The 26,225-nt window shown below is 36.1% G+C and overlaps 1 protein-coding gene across 3 annotated transcripts in view; it reads left to right on the plus strand.

Moving 5' to 3' along the window:
• Nucleotides 1-26,225, plus strand: part of ATG5 (autophagy related 5) — a 68,992-nt gene that overhangs the window by 33,847 nt on the left and 8,920 nt on the right. For all 3 annotated transcript variants that reach the window (XM_030448393.1, XM_030448394.1, XM_030448395.1), the window contains one exon: nt 11,387-11,504. In XM_030448393.1, coding sequence (XP_030304253.1) covers nt 11,387-11,504 — 118 coding nt within the window. The remainder of the gene's footprint in view (nt 1-11,386; nt 11,505-26,225) is intronic.

Consider the following 26,225-nt stretch of genomic DNA (forward strand, 5'->3'; position numbering starts at 1 on the left):
CCACCTGAAGAGGGCAACACAACACAGCAAGTTTCAGTGTGTTGTTGGCTAGTGCAATATGCTATTGAATAGGCTTGTGTGTAGGTCTTTTTTAATAAAAAGTTATTTTTAATAAAAAATAACATTTTCATAAATGTCCTGCTGAAAAGAGATAATTTTATTTCTTAAAACGGAGGAAGTTTGATGAGGAAAACAGCACTCTGAGGAATTTTTGAGATCTGATTCATCATCAATTGAGTAATTAAAGCTTCAGCACTGAAGAAACACTAGCACAATTTCATAATTTTTAAAGTACGTTCTCATTCATAAAGCTTTAATTTTAAAGTTCAAAAGCTTTGGTAGGCAAATGTTTTTTTTCTAGTTCCTTTTCATTGGGAAAAAACTACCTATCAAGTATTGCATACAGACAGTATAATGTGTAAGTTGCTATGAATACTTATTTTCTGAACTTGATTGCTTAGTTCTATGCTGAAAATAGTAGATATGTGACAAGCTGTCACCCTGAATTGAAGGTGTGTCACCACCGCTGAGGTTCCCTAATTGGTTAAGCTTTTTCTGGTCTAAGTAAGCTCTAAGTGAAATGGACTAGCTTTAACCAATACTGTTAGATTACTTTTTTACATGATTGGTATTAAGGAATATTTCCTTAATGCTTCCTTGAACACTTCCCTGGCAGTGTTCAAAGCCAGGCTGGACAGGGCTTTCAGCAACCTGCTCTATTGGAAGGTGGTGTTGCCCATGGTTGGGGGGGTTAGAACCAGGTGATCTTTCAGATCCCTTCCAGCCCAAACCATTCTGTGAGTCTGTGAAGGTCTATACAATTCCTCTAGAAAACTTAAGTAACCCATGTGCAAGATCAGCCTTGTGCCTTTAAGAATCTCAGTTCAGGACAGGGGCGAGTTTAAAAGAAAAATTCTGAGATTACTATAAACTATTTGCTGTCAGAGGTGTGACTGAAGTTTACATTTATATACCCAAGTTACCTGTAAAACTGTCAATCTGCCAAGTTTGGAGCTTTTGTAGAAGTTGCACAGCACTCAGGGAAGGGTCTGAGGCTGAGATGGGGCTATGATATCTGTTTGGGTAGCTTCTCTGAGCCATGGTTGAATTGTCACTGAGCTGGATGCAGAGCTCAAGTTTTAAGATAGGTAAGGCCTGTCAATAGGAGCTACATTAGCTTCAATGCAAAGAATAGTGTTGTTTGTATGAAAAATAATTTACTGAAGTTCTGAATACCATTGTCACTAGTTAAAAAAAAAATAGAGGGATATCCTGGATTCTGCATAATGGGGAAAACTGGATAAATCTTGTTTTAAATTCTTTTTTAATCATCTATTTTACCTTAGAGGAACCTAGGTATATTAAAACTAAGAGCATATTGGTAGTTAATAAATTTGTGTTAACAGTTATATAGATTTTTGTTCTTGTTGTTAGCAAAAGATAGATAAATTTACATTTTGAGTTAGAGTGAAATAATGAATGCTTTGGGTGAAGGAAAAAAAAATCCTAATTTGAAAATTCCTTAATCTTACCAAATGTCTTATGCACTCCCTAATCACAAATTGGTAGTTAATATTTTAACATTTTTTTTTAACAAATTTTGAATTAAACTTCAATTTCTCATCTTTTCTCTGAATTGCCTCCTGATAATGAACTTGAATATAGATAAATTTATGTAAAAGTTCATACTGCAAATTTGAATTTAGACCAATTAAAACCATTAAAGTTAATATATGTATGCAATTAAAAAAAAATAACTGCACTTCTGACCTCAGCATTGAGTGTTAATTGTTGAGGCTGGGGTGAAGGCAACGAATGAAACAGTAATTCAGTTAAATTAGGCCTGTGTAAAGTCACTGATAGGACTTGTAATTTAAACGCAGAGCTCAATATATTGCTGCCTTTCTTTTGATCATTAAAGTTGATCATTTTACTTTTCTGTTTCATTTGGTTTAGTCAACACAAACTGATCTGCCACTTTCACTACATACTTTGTTATGTGGTTGGGCTTTTTATTTTGTAGAAGAGGGATTTTTGCTATCTGAAACTTGTAAACCCGAGCTGTATTCCTCGGATGTAATAGCACACACGGAACAGAACAAAACAAAAAAGAAAGGAACAGACAAAACCCAGCTGGTGAACATATTTGCATTCAGAAAAAGGGAAGAAGCAGATACGGATTTTTTTTCTTCAGAATGTAACCTTTGAGGGTTATTTCTGTGGCTATGTAGGATATGTAGTGCTTACTGCTTAGGAGTTAACCTAGAGCAAAGCCTAGCCTGTGATGATGCAAAAAGTTAACTCTGCATAGATGAAAGTCATAGCAGTACCTGCTTTGATTTGTCAGCATCAGTATGCCATCTTACTTTTCCCTTACTTAGCTATTTAAAAATATAATAGGTAAATAAGCAGGTTAACTTTGGCAGAGAGTTGAGGATTAGAAAATACATAAAGTAACAAGACTTCTGTTTACACTTTCCAGAAAACTGAAAGCAAGTTGTGCAAGGGACGGGTAATTGTGGAAAGGAACAAGCCTATGAGGAAGTAGGATATGGCACTGTATTATAGGAATTATGAGTTACCAGTAATAAATGTATGAACTTCTGCTATCCTTGATTATAGGAGCTTTTTCTAGTTAATCATTGTAAAAAAACTGAGAAGAATAATTTGGTTTAAGGCTTTTAAGTAGATTGAAAGTTTTGTGTGAAGTATCGTACTATTAATTGCTCTTAAGCAAATAATGTAATGTTTGCTTTTGGGGATGTAAACCCTTTTCTAAAGTTGTTTGCTTCATAGGTAGTCAGTACTCAGTTCTCAGTTGCTTTTGTTGTGAGCCTTTTCTCTGCGTATGCACATAGGACACTGCAGCTGTGAAAATCACTGTTGATTTGTTGTCATTGATGCTTTACAAATACCTTGATATTTTACCAATTGCAAATATGAATCCTTTTCTAGGAAGGAATCTAAATACTTCAAGGCCAGGCTTATACAGTGGATGTCTTTGTCTTCTCAGTGCACCACAAAGTTGTCTCTTGGAACTGTCCTCTATTTAGTGTCTGGTATTACTGGCCTTACCACTGTTGCCTGCTATCAGTTCTCTGTGTTATCACTCTCTTGAGTGTTGACTTTCTTCTCCTTCCAGGATCTGTCCAATTTACCTGAGGTTAAGTTATGCAAACTCAGTTGTTCAGAGACTTTAGGGCTATTTTCGATACACTAGAAAATTTAACAGCTCATTTGAAAGACCAGGCTACAGTCAGACTGTGTGTGAGCTATGCTTGGTGAGTAGTTTGACACAATGGTGGTTAGGAATGAATGGTACTTCTGCAACCTTTAGTGTGGAACTTCTGGCAATATACACTCTTGCTAAAAATTACCCACAAGGTATAGCAGGATGTTTGCTTTGGATAATGTTTGTTCCAGGTTGTCCTAAAAAACTTTGATTTTTGTTGTATTCTGTCTCTTGATTTCAGTGCCCAGAACTCCCATCTGTTCTTTTTAAACCATTCTTGTATAGCACCTGGATCATCACCACCTTTCAAACTTTAATTCACTATTCCTTTCAAGACAAACACTGGTTAGCTTTCATAGTATTACTGATGTAAACTTTCTCTGTCAAATGTTGTAGCACACATGGCACCCAATAAAATGCCTATTTGGAGAAGCAGTCTGAGTTTTTAGATTGTTGTGAAAGAAAATTGCTGGCTCTAGGTAAGGTGTCTGCACTATATTTTGGATTACAGCTTGTAGCTCTTTAGTTCTGGAGGGTTTTAGCCCTTTCTGGCAAAGATCACTTCTTTGGATATATCTGTTATACCCTCATATGAAGAGTTTTTCAGGGTGTCCTGGTTTGGGCCAAGATAAAGGTGATTTTCTGTCTTGTACTTTTGCTTTCAGCTAAGCCTCTTCTAAGTAGCTGGGCCACAGATTTTTTTCTAATTTTTCCTGTTTATCATTACTGTTTCATTAAAGTTGTGTAGCTTAGTTTCCAACCTGTAAGTCTCTCTCCCTTATTCTCTCTCCTTCCTTTATCTGGGAGGAGAGTGGGATTAATAGAGAGCATCTGTTATTTGATTTAATTTGATTTGATTTAATTCTTTCAAAAAGAAATCTACAAACTTGACCTTTCTCTGAAAGCCTCTGTTGGTTTTCACACTGGAATTGTTTCAAAGTTAACCTGTGGGCATAAAAAGTGAGAGAATGGATCTTCTTCCATCTCGTTGTGTTACAGAACATTAAGAGCTAATAGAGAATATTTGGAGGGAAGAGAGATTTTAAAAAGCCAGTTGAAATGGTTTAATAACTGAGTTATAGTTTCTATCTTTTTTTACCTGGTCTGTGGGCTCTTGGCATTGAATTTGATATGTGGAAGTAAAATAATCACTTAAGGACACAGGTAGATAATACTTTTTGGTGCAGGAATTTGGGTAACTTAAGAATTAGTAAAGCAATATGAATGTGGGCTAATTATTTAGTTAAGTTTCTGTTTCTCTAGAAGTCATCTTTGCTATTACCACACCACCTATAAATTGAATTTAATAAATACACCTTGGAACAAATCTATGAATAATACAGTGATTTTAAGGACTGTACAGCACAGAAAAAATACTGGACTAATAAGAAAGTGATTCAGGGGTATTTGAGAGACATTTATTCAACTAGCATTATGCTGTGAGGTTTTTTCTTTTTACTCAGTCAATATATTAATGTGATATTTTCTCTTTGCATTGGAACTCAGTTGTCTGAGGTCATCAGATGCAATGCATTTATTTCATGGTTGGCTTTATTACAGTCATTTTGCTAAAACACAATGTTACGCTGTGTATAATTTAACAAAGATGTATGGTAGCTAAAATTATTTTCCTCCTTTGGCAATGTTTGTGGTTATAATTTCAGAGTCCGTGGGAAGTGTCCCTCATTTTAGCCATCTGTTTGTGTCAGAATTTTTACTTAAATGATCTTTTATTTTTCTTCTAGCAGGTAACTAGCTTTGAGTTGCTTTAATAGATGTATTTTGGGATGTAAGATTTCTTTATCTTACACTGAGATTTTTATAAACTGAAGTCAATAAGTTGTCTTTGGATCATAGTATATGGAAGTACAATGGTCCTGACTGATGTAGTAACCATTGTGGAGAGTTTTTTGCCATCATACAAGAACTGAGGTGGAAAGAAACATACCACATCCTTATTTATTTTTTCCAAATGCATAATGAAGATGTAAGAATCAATTTGTTGTTTTAAATATCTTGTATCGGAGAGGAATCTGTTTTCCTTCAGCTTCTCAAACTGCTCTGAGTAGTAGCAGCTTGTTAAAAAAAGGCTTCCTTCATTTGTTTTGACATGAGTAAATAACCTTTCATAGAATTCTCTGAAAAGTGGACACAATTTATGTTTATTTGTAATTAACAAACATGGGTTATTTTACATAATTTATATTCAGCTCTGTAGGTTTGCAGCTAACTTACTGGAATGTAGTGTTTGTGCATATTATATATACTACAGTAGTGGAAATGACATTACATCAGTGGTGTGTTTTGGCACTTGAGTAATGCATTTCAAGTTATGCTGTAACCTGAATCTCTAGGCTTAGAGAGTGTATGTGTCTTAGCACACTTTGGCAATAATGTTTGAAGGTTTTCCTGACTGAAGCATAAATGGATTGCTTATAAAACAACTTATGAAGAAGTAGGAGTATAATAATTTTTTGAAGTATTTTTTGAAGTAAAATACTCCAGCTGACACACAAATCTTCCAGAGTGTAGTTGGAAGCATAAATTGGAAGGTATGCTGGGAAATAGCAGTGACTGCATAGAGAAATATTTTAAGATTAAAAACACAAGTTAAAGATAAGACTGGACTGTAGGAGAAAACAAACCAATTTAATGGTAATGCAGTCTCCTGTGTTTTTAAATTTGAGATTACAAATGGATGTGAAGGGGAGGTGTAGTTTTAACATAGCAGATTTATGCTTAGAGTAGTATTTCCTTCAGTGTTTGCCTAGCTTTTCTTGTAAGCTTTTATGAATTTAATGATGAAATAGGAATCACCTAGAACAATCAGTTAAGCCGTACCAATATTTTTATCTACATGATCTTTATGCTGTTGTGGATTTCATTGGGATGTGCGTATCACACTAGATTCTTCTGTCATCCTAGCATAAGCTTAAGATGTATTGGTAGATGGAACATAAATTAATAATTGGAAATATTAAATGGGTTATATGAACAAGAAATAAGCAGGAAAGACCAAAGAAGGACTGCTGAAAGTATTGGTCATTTCTGTATAGATAAATGTTTTGCAGCTTTTAGTTTAACGTATAAAACTATTAGTTTAACGTATAAAATCTATTAGTTACTCTGGCCATTGCAAAAGCAAATTATTGATTTTTAGTTTTGCTTTTGTTTAAACAAATTGCATTATTGGGGATATGGAGCATAGAACAGCAGCACTGAGTGGTGCTGGGAAGTATTAGAGGTCTATGTAGAGACAGTAGCTTTTATAAAGCATGTTATTATCTGTTATGGTCACCAGCTTGATCAGCCTCCAGGCATTGCAGTAATGCAGAATGAGTTGAACTAAGTCTGCTTTTGGATTTTTTTTACCATATGGTCACCTCTTTTCTAGATGATGATAGTCAACATTTACCTTGCTATATAAATCTTCTTCTTACATCAAGGATGGTATTTGCTGCATAGGCTCCCTTGCTGGCTCCCTTGCTGACTTGTTTTGGCCATCTAATGTTAGCTTTCCACATGTATAAAAGCTCTCTCTGATGTGATATTTTTATTAATTGGTGATTCTTTTTTTTGAAGCCAGTCAAATATTTCTGTTGGCCTGTGAAATGAGCTTAAGAGCCAAGTAGCCCTTCGTAATCAAAGTCAAAATATGCAGCAGTTGAAGCAACTATAGGTAACGTTACTAAAATTGTCAAACTTAAGATGAGAAGTAGGGCTCATTCAGGAGGGGCCACCTTAGGTTAGGTCCTCAGTACTTTTTCATTAAGTACCCAGAAGTAGTTCTTCCCCATTCTGACATAAATTCTTTCTTATTTGAGTTTGTTGTTGATTTTCAGTCTTAGCTGCCACTTCCATTTAATCTTTTTGTCTGATAACCTGCATGTCTAGTTCCCAGTGAGCTGCTTATGCCTTTTCCATGATGAAGTGCTCAGAGATTCTGGTCTAACTTTAAACAAAAAGAAGCCAAAGATACACACTGCATTTCAATGCTAGAATGGGTCCTTGCAGTATCTTGCTTTCAGACAGACATTGCATTGTGATGTTTCTGTGAATACATCAATTTGTCATCTTTTCAATTACTGACTTTTTTAATATGCATTGAGATTTTTAATTGAAATAATTTCTAAAAAGCAGAAGACATCACAGACAATACATGGCAAATAGTCTTTAGAATAAATATTTAATAAAATGTGTATATAATTAATTGTGGTAAACTTGTGGTTGATTTTCCTGTACTTTCCTTTTTATATGAAATAACTTAAATCATTATGCAAACTCATAATACTTATAAAGCTTCTTGAGTGGGTTGATTCAGTTTAAATAAAATGATACACTACAAAATCTTTCATAATTTAAATTTAAGTGGTTCATTACAAACCAGCCCAGACTATGAACTTGACAACTTACTGAAAATATGATGGAATCTATAGGGAAGTCTCAAGTTTTAAAGTTTTAGGCTGCCAGCTTATGCACAAATGGGAATTGTAAGGAATTCTTTGTGGGTTTGATATGTATGCTAACTTTTTATTTGTTTAAATATTGTTAGAGTAGCAGCAGAGTGTTTAGGCAGAAAATCTAAATCCCTTCCTCTAAATAGAAATAGTCTGTAATTTTTACAGATTAAAACCCAGCAATTCATGAGTTATGTTTTTCATTTTAAGATATATCCTGTGTAAAATATCTGACTAATTAAATTGCAGATTTCTTGCACTGTTTAATGTTCTGTTGATTCTGAAAAGGACCAGGCAAGCTGAATGACTACTTTATTTTTGTCAGGATGATAGGGAAGAAAACGAGTTACAATTGCTAGCACAGGATGTAATATATACCATGTCTCTGATCCTGTGAGGCTTTATTCTGCCTTAAAGGGCTTCTTAAAACTTTCCCTCACCTATTACCATAACATCAATGCCAGTACACCTGAATTGGAAATTTTAATCTATTTCTTTTCTCACTGTAGTGTAGTTTTGTTTTTGCTGTCACTACCCTATCACTGTTACTTCTTTAAAAAGTGTAAAGCCTTCATTTGTTCTGTAAAGCACAGGATTAGTGGTGCTATGCAGTAGTATAGAAAAATGAGACATTTCAGTTGCAATAAAGAAGTCCAACTTCCTAGAAAGTAAGTTAACTTAGAATCAAATATTTGCATTTATAAACATTTGATTATTTGGTAACTAAATTTGGGCATGATCAGTGCAAAATGCACTGCATGTTTAGGGCCAGGTGATTGTCTTAAGATGCTCCTATGTCTGAAGGCAATTTAGTTGTGGATCTGTCATCAGCAGTTACTGACTGACTCCCTCCTGTTGTACCCTGCAGATGCATCCAGCATCTTTTAACAGTTCACAGCTACATTTGGGCTAGAGTGTAAAATAAAATAATTTCAAAAGCACTATAGTCTACTGAAGCTTTAAAATTTTAGTAAGAAAAAAACATAGATACTGTGCAACTGCATGCTTTAGGCCCGATGTAGATTATTTAAAATCATTGTTACTTAACAGTTAGGCAGTGATGTCTTTGTGGGTTAGTTTACAGATAGTTCTGTTTTGCATGGCTGGTTAAGCAAATACTCTCTACAAAACACTACATTATGTAAGCACTTAGACTGGGTATCCCTTAATGTGTGTTGTAAATGCTGGAGTAGAAAGCTGTGTTCAAGCTGGGTTTCTTTTGCTAGCTATGACATTTTTTTAAGGGGTGACAATATGATTTTTCTAAAATGATTGATGCTGCTTTAGGACTCAGGTACTTTGAAAAGCTATCCTATAAACATTCTAGATTGTAGGATGGGCCTTTTATTATGACTCTTAATGCATAAGCATCTGTTGATGGGAGGAGAGAAGTCTAAGCATATTGGGGTAATGCTCTGCCCATGGAATTATACTGGTGAATCACAGTCCTTGTAGAAACAACATGAAGTTACTTTTATCATTTTAACACTGAAGACCAGTGATTTTTATTTATATTACCACATTTATATTGTTCAACACCTAAAATGGAATTAATTTTCTATGATGTTTGATGAGAGCAGCTGAGGATATTGCTTTGCGGTAGTTAGCAACTGTGTAGAAGACTTCAGCAAATACATCTTTGGTTTTGATATAATATGGCATTAATTTATGATAACTAGGAAATAAATTGACTGCAATGTATTAATAAATAATGAGAAGCTGCAGTGTCCACTTGTGAAATTCTTGTCTTTAAATTCTGTTAATGATTACCAACTTTACCTGCATCCTTCTGGTGTTTATTTCCATTTCTGCTATTCCAGACATTGAGCACCTGAGAGCTGTGATGAGACCTGTGTGAATTAATGACTATATAAAAAAAAAAAACAAAAAACCAAACAGCTCAATGTAATAGAAAATCGTTAGGGCTATAACTGTTTCAGACTGGAGTTGTTTGGGGTTTTTTCTTCATTTTCGTTTTTTTCCTCAGTGTTTTGGAGGTACACTTCTTCAATATAATGTGCCAGAGTTCACTTCTCAAATGTGGATCTGTCTGAGATGTATCCTGCTGGCTGTTTGCCTCCCATAATTTTTCAAATGTTCAGACATTTCATTAGCACTGTTTGTATCCACATTCTGCTACCCTGAGAACACAGAATTGACTACAGCAGCTAGTCAGCTCTTTCTGATCAGTCTTCATAAGAAAAACTGGAAAAAGGCTTTTTTGGAGACAGTTGGCAAGAATTAACAAATAGCTGTTTGTCAGCAGTTCTCCATTGCACTACCCTAGAATACCTACAAGGTTTTGTACACACACACACACACAAAAAGCTTTATTTTATTTTATTATTTTAATGCTTGTGGCTTTTCATGTAGGTAAGTTGCAGAGACCACATTGAAACTTGCTGGCAGAATTGATTTTTAGTTTTCAAGTTTTTTACTATGCTTCCTATTTATTTTTTTTTCCAAAAACCTCCCCCAGGAGTTAAAAGACTTTTAGATGTTGTGTTCATGTTGAGTTGTTTCTGTTTTTTAATTTCTGAGTGGGAGGAAACTAAATTTGGAAGGAGTAGTGGCCGCCATTGCTTTTTTCCAATTAAGATAGGATGTGATGAAAGTGTATATTTAATGGAGCCTGGTCACATGGGGCCCACAGCAGCAGCCTTCTGGAGTTACCTGCTAGCAGAAATTTGTCAGCAACGATTTAGAGTTTGGTTAAAATCTGGGGGTTGGTTGGACATGATATTTTTTACTTGTTTTCTGGCTCAGGTACCATTTTGGGAGGAGAGGTCAAGTTGTCATGATTTTCCCATCCCCTCAGTATCAGATGCTTTCTTGCCCTGTAGTTGCTTATACAGATACTCAAAGAATGGGATTACTTCACAAAACCACAGTTTCTAAATAAGTGCATCTGTAGATCCTATAATCTACTTTGATGCTTGTGCAGCCCTTGCAGCTTTATTGCCTATGTTGTGGACAGTGACTGGCAGTGGTTACTGCCAGTTAATTTAGTTTTTTTTAATGCAAAAAGAAAAATCATGGTAATGTGGAAGATCTAACAGAACCTGTAGTTTAGATAATTCTGAATTCCTGTGTGTATCTGCAGAAGTGGGGCGTGTATGTTCTTTACGTCTCGTAATTATGCAGACTCTAGGTAGTCTGTGAAAGGAATTTATTTATTTGTTTTTAAATTGTGCTCTGCTTATAATAGCTGAAATAGTTTGCATTTTTCAACACAAAATGTACTGGAAGAAATTCACATGGCTTGATGGTACTCATTTGCCATTGAAAGTGCTCAGTGTGTTTCTGAAAGGAGGAAGATAGATTATTGCAGAAGGTTTTGGACATTAGCTTTGACTTGGCAAAACATACAGATGTATGTTGTGCTCATTGCTTGCTTTACTTAAATTAAGAATATACTGAAATGCCTTTTTTTTTAGCAGATTTTTTAAAAATTAAAAACTTAATGGTTTAATATCCATGACTCTGCTGATAAATTATCTTCACAGTTTTCTGGAGTGTGAGCAAACAAAAACTCCCTGCTTTTCATGATATGAATGGAATGCAAGGAGAGGAAAAAAAGAAATACCAGCTGTTGTTTCTGCTGCAATCTCTTGTTCTGTTCCATCTTCTGTGTGTTATACTACATATTTGCATGGTCCTTAAATTGTTGTTTTTGCTAATCTTGTTATTAAAACAGGCAACAACAGAGAGGCCCTTTATACAGAAGCTATTTCGACCAATTGCTTCAGGAGGCCAGTTGCATACTTTGGGAGATCTGCTAAAAGATGTGTGTCCCAGTGCTGTCACCTCTGAAGGTAGAACTTTTATCCAATAAAATAATTTTGTTGTTTGTTTATTGTTTGGGGGTTTTGTGGGAATTTTGGCAGAAGAAAAATCTGGTTTTATCACCAGAGTTTGATTTCCCTTCTTCCTCGTCCTCTAGTGCGTTCATTATACATCACCTGCAGTGTTTGGAGAGGATAAGATCGAGTCCTTAGGCATTCCTGAAAAAATAATCTCTGGATCTTTTATGTTAAAATCCATATATTCCTCTGCAATCACACTTAGAAAATTCACATTCTTAGAAAATAATGTAAATTGTTTTGTTATATTTTAAACAAGCATTCTTAAAGCAATGTCAACAGAATTTTTAAATTACCTGAATGTTATATTGTATACACTTTTCATATGTAGAAGTACAAAATGATAGAAATTTAAAGTATTTTCATAACTTTTGTCCCTCATAAGGCCCAGCCTTTTAAAATGTTCCAGAAAATAAAGTGATTGTTAAGTAGTAGTCTGTGACAAGATACATTGGTATCTTGTAGTTCATGTAGCATTTTATCATTTCATGCAATAGCATTTGTTGATTGGCACTTTATCAGAAAAGTAAGCTTTTTTGGATATTATTTTACTGTCAGAGATTGCAACTATTGAAACATTTATGTACTGTCTAGGCTGGTTAAACGTAGAAGTTACGTATTCTGCAAACTAAGATCAAGATTATTTAGGTGTTTTTTTCCATCTTGTTATTGCTGTATCTTACCAGTATCTATAAATGGGTAGTGGGTTTTTTTGTTTGTTTGTTTTTTAATTCAATAAATTGCTGCTTGCTTTGATAGTCTAGATAGTCTTTGCTTTGATTGTCTGATAGTCTAGAGATGATCTTGGCACAGAATTGACTGGTCTACTATCAGCACCTTTTGACAGTAAAGCACTGAATTTGAAATCAGTGTAAATATCTAAGATGTACACAGAACTTGTGTAATTCAAAATCAAACAGTTGTCATGGATTTCATGAAGTATGATCTTAGAAATCAACTGGAATCTCAAAGTATTTTTTAACCCTGCTTAATACTTGTTAACATATGGAAACTATTTCTAAAAATAACAATAGGAATATGAAGGATTATTAATTTTGACTTGGAAGACAGTCAAGAGCACAAATTAAATGAAAAAAAAGAAGAAAGCATTTATGTAGAAGTTATTCCAGGTTATAATGGAGGGTAATTTTAATGTGAATTTGCTAAAGCTACAGATGGAAGGTGTGTTAGTTACTGTCTCTAATAAAGCTGTGAATGTAATGTAATGTTATCCGAGTACCAGTGGCTTTGTGTTTCCCATTAGTACCTCATCTTTTCAGATGTTGACTCATGAGCCAACCTTTAATAGCAGAATAGAAACATCCTATGCTAATTGCTTGCTTCATTCTTGTTAAACATTAAAACAAGCTCCTATGCCATTTACACAACAGAGGCAAAAAGTGGTGATCATTTGAAAGAAGGAAACAAACAAAAAAATACTAGCCTTACACTTAAAAAGAGTGAATTGAAATTTGGAGGGTTTCCTTATACTGGAATATGCCTGTCTGTTCCTGTACAAATCTACTTAAATTTGGCCTAGCTTTGATTCTTAAGATCCTACTGAGCACCTCGCAAAGTTAAATGACTTTCACACAGGTCTGAGCTGTCTAGGGTTCAGCAGAATTTCTTCTGTAATGCAGCTCTGTATTGTTGTGTTGTTCAGTTGTTCCCTCGTATTCTGAGTGTTCTCCACTTCTGGTAGGTAACAGGAGGCAAGCTGTCTGAGCTAGATGCAAAAAATAATGTGAACCCTTCAGGAGATACAGGGGTAGATTGATACACAGAACCAGCTGAGGGGGAGGCAAACTGACTGAAGAAGTAATTTGGAAGAAAAGAATAGATCTGGGAGTCATTAAACGTGATGGGAAGAGGGCCTATGAACAGTGTGGCAGGATGAAAGAGATTAGGGCAAAAGCCAAAAATTGACATCATAACTGTGAACACCTGGACAGAGTGATAGAGAAAAGATCGGATTTATGGGAAATGACCTGAAAAAATGGATGCCCGTGACAGCAGTGATTCTTACTGCTGAGGAACATGCACAGGTAAGATCAGTGTTTTTAAAAGGTGTGAAGGGTAGCACTGGTTTGACTTGACTGCTTCAGTTCATCATATTCTGTTCACCAATGATTCAACTTAGCCAGTAAGTTAAATTTGATTATTCTCTTGCTTGGCTTAATCCACTCATAATGAGAACGTACTGCTCCCTTTTCCAGCAAGTGGGCTACACTTCTGAGATTACAGAACCTCAGCACATCTGTGCTTCTGAAGTCTCCATGAAACCCACTCAGTCAACTCTCTGATTTTCTCTCTGATGCTGGATCATGGAAAATTTAACAAAGTTCCTCTGTCAATAGATGGTCCCATCAGTTCCAAATGCAGAAGAGATTGTAGAGCTGAGTGTTTCTGTCCATTTTATGGGCATATGAGGATTTAATTTGCAGCGTTTTGTTGAAACCTGGGAAACTATGTGTAAAAATTTTTCTTCTAAAATAGTTGTATTCATTTGAAATTGAATCCTTGAAATATAGGGGGTATTACAATTGTAGACTGTCTGTACAATCTTAATTTGCATACATATGCATACTGAGCATTTATTATGCAGCTTATAAACACTCTGTATCTTGCATCTCCCTTTGTTTTCTGTGTGACTTTTGTCTTCTGCACAGGCTGGGAATGTTTTTATGTCAGGGCTCTGTAGTGAAAAATCATTGTTCCTGATTGTTGAAATGATGGATGGGGGAACGAATGTACTTGAGGAAGTATTGCAATTTAGGCAGCTGAATGCTGCCTTTGGGAATTAAATTTAGTTTTTTTTTCTCCTTAGAGAGTTAGTTCATATGGGATAATAGGAAAGCTAAGTATTACAAACCCACACATTTTTTACTGAAGAACACCAGAAAAATCCAGTGATCAGCTTGAGCATTCTCCTTGTGCTTGGAATCAGTGAGAGCTCTGGGGCTTTGAGTGTGCAAACACCAGACCCTCTGAAGTCAAATTCTAGGCCTCATTACTCTTCTTCACTCCCACCTTCCAAGAAAGTTTATACTTCTGTGTCTTACTTTAGTGTGTGATCTGTAAGATCGTGATAATACAGTCTCTTTCTGCAGGAAAATCCTGTTATGAGTTTCTGAAGGAAAAATAGCTTGTGGTCAAAACCATTTGAATTTCATTATATTGAAAATTGTCCTCTTTGGATCTGTTTTGGTAACTCCTAGTTTTTGTTCTTGTAAACCCCTATGTTTTGTCTTAATCTACATTTTCTATTAATTTTTGGTAAAGGTGTTAAAATAATGTTGAAACAAAATAGAATGCCTTATCAAAGACATATTAGAAAATTACGGCAAGCTGTTCTCCACCTCTGGATTGTCAGACTTTATTCAGTGTAGTCAAAGTTTAGATCTACTTAATTTTTCTGAACAAAGGGAAAAAACATCTCATCAAAGGTATGCTTGAGGGCATAGTCGATGTTGTTTTCAAGCTTTTTACTTATGTTTTCAAAGAGTAACAGATATTTTCCAAAATGATTTTTTTAACTTCTCTGTAGTGAATTGGTGCATCGGTGACACAAGGTGCATTTTATTGTCAGTTCAGCAGTCAATATGAACTTCTTCTTTCTCCATCTGTTGAACTTTTTTTTCTTTATTTCCCTTTTCCTCCATGGTTTTCTCTTTCTCAGTGACCTTTCAACTGGAAACTTCGTAGTAAATGTGGAAATCACTTGTCTGTGGTGATATCCATAACAGAGCTTTGTGCCGTGGGAACACAGAATATATAATTTTCAAACTCAGCATTTGTAATAGCCATGTATGTGAACTGTTCCTGCTGCCAGACACTTAGGGACCACCACAAGAAGAGAGAGGGAAGGGTTTCAGGAACCACCCACAGTGTCTATATGCCTTTGCTTTAGGAAACATGGATGTAATTAAGTCGCTCTTTTAACTGTGCTGAGAAAAAATATTTCAATGAAAAAATGTATTCATATTTATGTGGATTGAGGGTATATATTGGTTACCAGCTGTTGAATACACAATGTTGTACTAGCAGCAGAACAGGTTGAATAGTAACATTGAAACACTGGTAGTGAAAAGGGTCTTAGTAAAATATTGTGTCAATATTAGTTTGGGCAGTTACAGGCTGTGGGTAAGTATTTAGATACTGCATTTTATTTAAATTATCTCATGAAACTATTTATTCAAGGCTTTTATTGTTTGTTGAAGTGCTTTAAAAAAGTAAACTTGAGCAATTATTATCCCCACCCGTACTTCCCTCTCTCTCTCCTCAAACTGGTCCTTTATTCAATTATATATGTAATATGCTGCTTAATGAATAATGTACAGTACTCACCTTTCTGGATTGCTAAATAGTTTAATCTCCTAAAACTGTTAATCAGAGGAAAATGGAAGGATAAAGGTTTTTTGTCCTGGGCACTGTTAGACCAAAGCAAGGAGTGCCTATCCTTTAATTTTTCAGATTGCAAGGAGTGTGTTGCCTTGATCATTCCCCTTAAGCACCACAGTGGAGTTATCACAGAGAATCTTAATAGTTTGGAAACCATTTGTCAAAATGCATATCAAGAGACTGAAAAATATTAAATTTATTATGGAATTGATATGTTATTAGTATCAGAAAGTGTGAAGGAAAGCAGTACTTCAAATTAGAACAAGAACCAAGAAGCCAATCTAGTTTTTAAAATTTGTGGCAATTACATTTATCATCCTAACTGTAAAGGACATGTTTTTCCTCTAGAATAAAAAGGAGAATGGGTATGTTTATTAGTAGTATACATCTATTAGGGCAATATAGTATTAAGAGAACATTCAGAGAAGATGCTCTTTTTTCACCTTACAGTCTGGTAGTGCAGAACTGTATAGAACTTTCTTCTGGAAGATATCTTAGAACTGATCTAATATAATTTTTAAACTTTGTTGAACCATCTTACTTTCATGTCAGTGAATCTATAGCTTTTCCTTCCCTCTGCCTTCATCACATTCCTTCAGTACCTCTATTCTAGTCATATGTAACTCTTGCTGTCCCTTGTTACTGTTTTAATACCTGCTTTTGCATCCTTTAAAATTGCTTCTTCTATATTTTTTACTAAGCTCCCCATAATTTGTATAAATGTTCTTACAGTTTTTGAAACCTTAGCTGTTTTCTTAATAGAAATACATCTAGATCTTCAGGGAAGTAGTTAGCCATTGTCCTTTCTGTTTTAGTTCTTTCTACTTGCTTTCTGTCCTATGGTGTTCCATTATCTATGCTTCTACTTCAGTTCCCTTGAGTTTTCCAACACTTTTTTTATAATTGAAAATGAAAATCTAAAATATTTAAATACCATGGGATTATATCTCTCTATCAACATTTCTTTAATTTCCCAGTTTAGGATTCTTGGCTTTTAGATGTCCTCCAAGACAACTCATGTCCTGGTTACTGAGGGAAGTCCAGAATAAAATTGTCCAGTGTCCCCTTTTTCATTCACCATTTTACACCAGTGAAATTTTACAAAGATCCTTCCCAGTCAGCAGTCCAAAGACCTAATTTTACTTCTCATAGTCTGTTCATCACATCGTTTTGAATCTAAGCTCATGACAGATGTCTTTGTTTTATTTAATATGAAACACCCCTTCATGAGGACTACAGGGTTAGAATCAGATTATGCTGATTATTTATGCTACAGCTTGTACTTGTCTGATCTTCTCTCCTATGCTTGTGGATGCCACTTGTGCAGACAAAAGTTGATCCTTTAATTGGACAGTTCTTGTGTGGTAAAGTGGAGTTGTCAGCAGCAGCTCCAGTTGCAGAAAGTGAAGCAGTCTTTCAAATCATTTGAGAGTTAATACACTAAGTCTTCTCAGATAGGGTAAAATGAAGGTTGATATTGCCAGTGGTTTCTTAGACTGCACAGTTTCTATGCAGGTAAGGAAGGTAAGATATTAAAACCACATTGTTACCTGTAAATAGGTCACATAGCTGATACCTGTTCTGCCATTACTTATGGGTATTCTTCCCAAAACTGCTGAATAGCAAAATTAACTATCTGTGCCTAAAGGATATTTTTCCCTACTATCTAATAACCTCTGTCTTACTGAGATTAGGTAGATTAGGCTACCTATTTACAGCAACAATATCATTAATGGCAGGTAAATAAAATTGTTATCTGTTTGTTGCTGCTAGAGAGGTCATGCTGCATTTTGCCATGGTTCCATGCATCTGATGATTGGTGTTCCTGTTGCCAGTGAGAGGGTAAACATTCATAAGGTTCCTGTAAAAGAACATCCTAATACTGTAAATACTTCTTTTAGAAATGGTGATTCCTCTCATTAGGGGGAGGGAGTGAACAGAGTATGATCTTACATAACTGTAGAACAACAACTGCAGGAGGAAACAGTGTTGAGTTCAGCAGAATGCTTTGAAGAGCCAAAGGGGTTAAAATGATAGAAAACAGAGTTGTTCTCGGGGAGGAAAAGGCTTCTTTCCTCTTCCACACCAGAAATTTAAGACATTGTGCATAATGCAAAGATAAAAATTGTATAATACAGAAGGAAACAGTTTTCTCCCACTGCTATCATGTCTAAACAATTCTGGATACAATTTTAATTTGCCAGTGTTGTTGAAGTCTTCATAAAACTTGTTTTGATTTTTGTCTCATGCTTCCTTGAAGACTCAAATGGTAAACATTTGGACATAATGACGCAAACAGTAGGCTATCAGTCAGTCCCAGTATTCACAGCATTGTTGTTCATTCAGAAAAGCTGTGTGAACTGACCTCTTTCTACAGCAGTGTCATTAGTTCTTTGAGAAATAAAACGAGGATCAAAAAGACTTCCAGGATTTTTCTTTTAAGACTTGCTGTACTGAATGATTTTGTGAAATTAGGGATCAGCTGTTTTCAATTAACTCTCAGCTTTTTTCTAATGTATATTGTATGAGAGACTGCATATTAATTGGTTTTGTTCTCCCTCAGTTTTTGAAGCATTGACTTCCAGTAAGTCAAACAGAAAATTGAATTTAGATTAGATTTGCTACGAAGGCTCCTAATTTTGAAGCAAGTGACAAATAGTGCAGTACAATGAGGTGAACGTATGCCGTGTGAATAACTTTGGATTGATGTGGAATGTAACTGGGCTTGCTCTGTCTGAGGTCAGAATTAGCTGGAGCTTGGGAGCTGCAGAGCAAGAAGAGGAGCACCACTATCCCAGGCCTTTCTGCTCTGGTGGTGAGCAAACTTAGGAAGCTTTTGCTCCCCAAGTCTCACCAGTACATTTGTCTGCTCGTGCTCCCTGCAGGTTAGTTTCTCCTCCGTGCTATGGAAGTACAGCATTGAAAGACTTTTCCAGGCCACCTAAATTTAGAAATATGGAAGGTTTATAGGTTTTGTAGTGTGCAAGCTTACTGAAAGGTGATTGAAAGCCCTCCAGGGATATGAATTCTAGTCCATTGTCTTTTCTACTGTGGGAGTCATCTCTCAGGTCAGAACTGAACTTCAGACTTAAGCTATTCCACTCTGCTTGTGTCCTTGAGTCTGTCATGCTGCTGTTTTAGGGGAGGTCATCATGTCCATCTCCTTTCTGGTGTGAGTCATTAGTTGTGCCTATTTTCTTTTCCCAAGCAGGCCATCTGCTTGGATTATCCTTCTGCATCTGCCTTTCATCTGTTTGACTTGCAACTTTTTGGGATATTTTTGTTTTTTTCGTTACACCCACACGCCTACCTGCTCCAGTTGCTTTTTTGGAAAAAGAAACAAACCAAAAAACTGAAATAATTTTTCTGTGGTGAAATTGTGTGCCTTTTGATTTAGTAGTTATTTTTTATCAGAAGTTGTTTTGAGATCATAGAATTAGTTGTCATTACTACAGAATTAATACAGAATTATTTGACGTGCACAGAAAGGTGGAAATAAACTGAGATTTACTAGTGTGGCAGCTGTGCTGTTTATATGGCTTCTTGTTAGCCATCTTAATTCTGAACAAGCTCTTTACCTAGACAGGGAAGGCTTCCTGTGTATGCAGAATGATCTGGCTTGCTTGCTCTCAAAAGAAAGAAAAAACATGGTGAGGACCTGGGGCTGATTGTGATCTTTATGCATGGAATTTCTCAGGAAACAGCAAGCCTAACTCGGTTTTAAGGATTGTTTCAACTTTACCTCAAATCAACTAAACAAAGATTATTCATTTGGTAGCTTGTGAGCTTTCTGCCCCTTTCCTTGTGGTAAATGGGGTGATATTTAACAAGTCCAAATGCCTGGCCCAAGTATAAACTGGGGGAGGAGTGGCTGGAGAGCAGCCCTGCCACAGGGGAACTGGGGGTGCTGAGTGACAGCAAGGCTCAATGGGAGCCAGCAGCGGGCACTGGTAGCCAAAGGGGCAAACTGCATCGAACACGGCATCATCAGCTAGTCAAAAGAGGTGAATATCCTGCTGCATTTGGCATTGGTGTGGCCTCACCTTGAGTGCTGTGTGGGGTTCTGGGCCCTACAATTGAAGAAGGATGTGAAGAAAAGGAGGCTGAGAAGTGTCCTCCTGGCTCTCTCTACAGCTTCCTGAGAAGAAGTGGCGAGGGAGGTCCTTAGCTCTTCTCCTATGTATCCAGTGATAGGACAAGTGGAAATGGTTCAAAACCATGCCATGGGAGGTTCATGCTGGACTTCAGGATGCATTTCTTTACTGAGAGGGTGGTCAGACTTTGGAATGGGCTTCCTAAAAAGGTTCTTGATGCCTCAAGCCTCTTAGTATTTAAGAGGCATTTGAATAATGCCCTTAATAATATCCTTTAGCTTTTGTTGAGCCATGAATTGGTCAGGCAGTTGGACTAGATGATCACTGTAATGGAAACACTCTATTCTATGGAAATACTCTATTCTAGTCTTTCCTCTTCCATCCTGCAACTTTCCTAATATCACAAGAGTAATGTATTTTTGCTTTGTTACTTAGAAGTGGTTTCTGGGCACATACATACATGCACATTCAAAAGGATAGAATGTAGGAAGAGGTACAGCAACAGGGAAATAATCCTGTTTCTTGGATAAGCTTTTAGAAATTTGTTCAGCTTTAGCTAAATTTATTCTGTCGGCCACCCAATAAGTTTTATTAATATCAGACTCCAGACTATTCTCTTTAAATTTGTCAGAAGGCCAATGACATCATTCAGGCACAACAAAGTTTTTAAAGTTTATTATTAACAGTAGTAGTATGAAATGGAGAAAGTAAAATCCTCCACAGAATAAAATAACTTCTTCATAATTTACCTTATTCTGTTTGGAAATCACAAGCCACCACTTCTAAAATTCTCTGAAGAAGAGAAATGAGATTTTTTCATCCTAGAGCAGTCTGCTTCATGGGCTGCAGTAGAGCTCTACTTCCTGGGAGAGTCGGTGTCCTACCCTCAAATCCCTGGTGGAATGTTACGGCTCTGAAAATCTAGGCAGTCAAGAAAAGCTTGTGGAAAAATACTAGAAATTGGGCAAGTTTTATGTTAGTAATCTGCCACGCATATGAGTTTTAGGAAAGCTGGAATCAGAGCCTCTTGACAAAATGTTTTGGTTGTGGTGAATGTTCAGTTTTTAAAGGAATATTTTTTGTGGTTTAGGAGAAAGCCTCAGGTTCTTCGTGCACTGTACAAACATTGCAGTGTGTTCCCACCAAAGTTATCACTTATACAAAAGATGAGTAAAAAGAGACAAAGAGAAAAGAGAAATTAGAGACACAGAGGGGTGATGTGGTTTGCACCTGGTCAGGCTGAGGTCAGTCACAGAGTTAAGAATTGGATTTTTTGAATCCTGATCTAAATCAGCCTGTCTCACCCCCAGGAGATCACAGAGTCACTCAGTATGACTAAGCCATCAAAAACTTCACAGAAAAAATACCACCCAAACATTTCTTTGAGTTTCTCATATATCCTTGCTCACAGAAACAAGCATGTCAGCAACAGTACCCGAAGTATTTAAAGGATATTTTTATGGTTAGTTTCATGAAGAATGTGAGAATGCTCCAAAATTAATTTTTTTTCTAGTAGGGGTCATCACCCTGTTAATGTTCATGTGGTACACAGTCACTGCTGCTTTTAGTGCTGTAGCTGGTGGAAATGTACCTGAAGGAGACTTTGGTGTGTCTACCAAAGCATCCAGGAGACAGCCAGGAACCTCTGAAGGAGACTTTGTGTCTACCAAAGCATTCAGGAGACAGCAGTGAACCTCTGTGAAGATTTGCAACATGAAGTTCTCAACCAAAAGACAGCCGTGCACAACTGGATTTCGACATTGTGGTGTCAGTGGTTTTATTTATACTTGTGAACAAGAGAGGGATAGAATTTGTATTGTGCTGAATGACTATTTGCAGTTTTCTGGCCTAATTTTGGTCTAGACCAATTAATACTCTCCCAGAAAATTTGAGCAGTGTTCATGGATTAGGAGTCCACAGGCTTTTCTCAATAAGCAGTATAGAGGGGGAGGTAATTCAGCTGAATAGGCATGAGCTGTTGTTCTTTGGCACGTGCCCTGAGGTCTAGAGAATGGGTTCAGCTCCACTTTATGAGCTATATCTATGCCTTTAAATTTGGTGTATGTCCTATATCTTAAGGGGAGGGCTGAGTAAAATCGTTCCTTTCTTCTTTGCTTCTTTCTTGCAATCTTGTTCTATTCTTCTGTGATGCACGTAGGTTTAATCTGATTTTTCCCAGAGATAAATATCTTACAGGGCTTAAAAGAAGACCTGTGAAACTAAAAGACATACAAAAATAATCAGGGGAAATGTAGAAGCCTTACTAATATATGTAAAGCATACTAATCCACTAATCAACACTATTTAGTGTATCCTACTCTCGCTGTAAGGATTCAAGAACGCTTGTTGTCTCCTTTTCAAGTGCCTCATTTTAATTACTTCACATTCAGTAGAAAAAATTGTTCTTTCTGTCTGATTTGGTACCTGTACCAATTTGGAGAATATCTGTGAGAAAAAGAGCTAAAATATTTCCTTATGTTAAAACCAAAGTTCTGTGCAGTGGCTTGGCCTGTGCACAGAGGTGCTGTAGTCACTGAAGATTTTCATGCCTCTTGTGCTCCTTTCTCCTGGTGGTATCACCACACCACGCTAAGAGTGGCAAAATGCAGTGGGTGTCTGCACTTTGGGAAACTTCTTTAAGTCCAGTGTCTTAATGCAAACTTATGCACTGGTAGTTTAAGCACAGAAGTTGTGATATATGTCCAGATATATGGACCAGATGCATAAACAGATGGCATTATGTCACTTGTGATGTTGGGGATTGGTATCTGCAGATGGAAGGGTGGTGGGCAAAGCCAGGTCTTGGAAACTAACACAGTGGAATTATCTGTAACTCATTTCAGAGCTATGTACTTCAGTGTTTTGTCCACATAACTACTAATTCCCAGCAATATTGCTAACTAAGTAATGGTACTAGCACAGCAAATTCTGTTTGCAAGTGTTGTATGTGTTACAAATTTCATGGATCTCCTTTTCTTCTGTAAAGTGGATAAAGAACTTGCTGAACCCTAAAATAAATACTCTCTTTAGAGATAAGATTATATCAATTTATTAGTTTTGATGCTAACTCTTGTTATTTTGGAATGGAAAAATTGATATGTTTTGATGAAAATTAATTTCCAATCTTAACTCTGAATAAGCAGATGTTTTGTGGGATGTATTTATTTATTTATTCTTTTTTTAAGCTACTGTTCAGTGTGAAGACCCCATCAGGTATTCTAATACTCCTGTATCCATTCTTTCTTAAATTTTTCAAGTCTGAATTGTTGTGGGGTTTTTTTGGTTTTTGTGGTAGAGAGCTCTAAATAATCTACTAGCAGTTCAAAAGAACATACAGTATGTATACAGAAAAAATATTTTTTTGTGCACAGCCTATTGCCTTCTCTATAAAGAATTTATTTTGCAATGAGTAAGGGCCCGGAAGAAACTAATGTAAGTATTTTAGCAAGGGTTTGTATTTCTCTGATAAACAGCACTCCCCTTCTGTTTGTGATCACAGGATGAAAGCTCTCTAAGCTTGTATATGTACATTTTTACTGCTACATCATGTAGTGCGCTCTTAAGATTGAGATCTCATTCCCCAGGAAGCATTTCTGTCTAAGATTAATTGCCCTTTTAAAATCAGTGTTTGATGTATTCCTTTGGCTATATCCTGACTCACTTTAACCCTCTTTGACCTGACCCCACTGACTATTACCGCCATGGCTGAAGCAGAAATCCTTCAGCTTGATGTATGCAGTACAGACTTGAGCCTGTGGTTTTTCACATCGATGGATTCAATTAGCTGAGCTTTTTTACTGATCAGCTTGGCAGAGGTTGAAGAATTTGTCAGACATGGAACAAAAGTGTCCGTGCTTGGGGGTTAATTGCGTAGCTCATCTCCACGTTCATGTTTAGGTTGCCTGTGATTTTGCTTACTTTATTAAATATATGTATAATATAGTTGGTGGAAGTAGCACTTTTTAAAGGGCAAAACCAGTTTATTTTTCTCCATTTAATCGGGGAAATGTACAAAACGTGAAATCACGAAGCCTTTGATCCAGATACATCACTTATCACTTTTCAGGCAAATGTTTTTAGAATGTAATTGTGTCCAAATGTCCACTTTTGAATTTGATTTATTAAACTGGGCACGTAAACTAACAATTAGCATTATGGATTGATGCAAACAAGTAAACTTGCTGGTCTTTTTTTGTATTTACAATGATTTTTCAGCAACAGTAATCCTTTGTTTTGCCTTGCTAGGAATCATTCCTCATTTGATTAGCTGAAAAGTTCATTGTAAAAGATGGACGGCCATTTGAACTGAAGAATATTTACAGGCATGATGTGAATTATAGTAACTTAAAATGAACTAAAATAGAGGTTGAAAGTTCAAGAATGCCATTAGAAACCCTTAAAAGCGTATGAATGTGCATATACATAGGGAATATATGATATGATTGCATGAAGAATTTGCAATTTAATTGTTTGGCATAACAGTATTTTGAAAACAATGGCGTTATAAATAAGTTCTCACCAACTATTACCCACAAGAGGTCTTTTACAGCAAATTGCTTTGCTTTATACCAATCTCCATGGAGAGAAGTTTTCACCAAATGTTTGGGGTTTTTTTAGTTTTGTTGTTTTTCAAGAGCCAGACCTTCTACATTTAGCTCCCTAGCTAAATCCAGGGAGAGCCTTTATTTCTGAAGGTCAGTTATATTCAGTTCAGAGGGAAAGGAAACCTCAATTCTAATTAAGGGCATGAGTCATGAAGGGGTTAACTTATCACAGGTCAAGATGCCTTCTGTTTAAACAAGCTACACAACTCCTAAAAGAGATTTAGCTTTCTCTCAACAGTGGAAAGCATATCATGGATGGGTTGGGCTCAATTTGTCATGCATTCAAGTGCTTATCTTTTAATGCACACCTTGCCTGTTCCTTCTGTACATTAATGTATTGTGTGCTTGATTGTTACATGGAACAGCAGCATGATTTGCATGAACTTTCTAATTTTGTTTACATGTACACAGCCAAACTTAAAAGTATTGCACAAAATTGTTTTATAAGCTTCAATAGCTAACCCAGATCTTTTATAAAATAGGTTTACTGCTGGTTCAGGGTTGAGTCTAAGGCACTGATAGTCAAAAAGAAAGGATATAAGAATATTTCCTGGGAGTTTTGTTGTTTTTTGGTTTTTTTCCTGTCTGAAACTAGATGTTTGGTGGGAAGCATCTCAGGCTCTGTCAGTGTAAGATCTTCTAAAATGTTTTAACGACTAAAATGTTAGGTGTTTAAGAAAAGTATTTGAGGTTTCTGTCATAAATTACTTTGAGACCTATTACAAAAATCCCATTTAAAATCTTCTATTAAATACAGAAGAATAAATATTATAAAAAGAATCAGAAGTTAAGTAAAGCTGTGGTTTCCATCCTCTGTTTTTCCATTGAGCTGCAGCAACTCCTTTACAGAAGGAAAAATTCCCTTGGTTGTTTTAAATGGCATTACTGTCAGTGTTAACTGTTGTGGCCTGCATGGGGAGTTCTTAAATACAGTCTGCTCAGGCAGCCTGGCCTTTAACTAGTGTTTGAGTCCAAATTCACTTTACCTAAAATTTTTTTTCAATGAAATGGAAACAGGTTTTCTGCTTTGTTTACATGCTTTGTGGATGCCATGAGATTAGAAATGCAACCCAAGTTCTTATAAGCTTCTCCAAAGCATAATGAAATTTTGCTGCTGATGATTAGTTTATTCCACATTTTTTGTTATGTTTCCAAAATGTGACTGTCTAACCTGGGGATAGACTTGGGGTAGAAGATGACAGGAAACACTGAAAGAGGAAAAATTGAATGGAGAAGAAAATGACGAATGGGAATGTTGTCAGGTATTTGATTTTATTTCATTATTTAAAGATAGCTAATACAGATTTTAATGTTCCATATTCATTTACGTTCTTTTTGGGGGCAGAGAAAGCTAGGACTTTGCTGGAATCAAACCTAGGGCACCTAAGTATACTGAGAACTGTGACAAGAGAAACTTTCTTCCTCTCTTTTAAGTCGCAAATGTCTAAACTCAAGTAGGAGATGTTTATGCCATGAGAAGATCACGTAGAGATCAGCCAGCTGGCCTGTGTCAAAGCCATGTAAAGAAATACAGCAGTAATTAAAACTAAATCTGCAAATGCAGACTTCATGAC

Source organism: Calypte anna, chromosome 3, assembly GCF_003957555.1.
Source record: "Calypte anna isolate BGI_N300 chromosome 3, bCalAnn1_v1.p, whole genome shotgun sequence".
Lineage (NCBI taxonomy): Eukaryota > Metazoa > Chordata > Aves > Apodiformes > Trochilidae > Calypte > Calypte anna.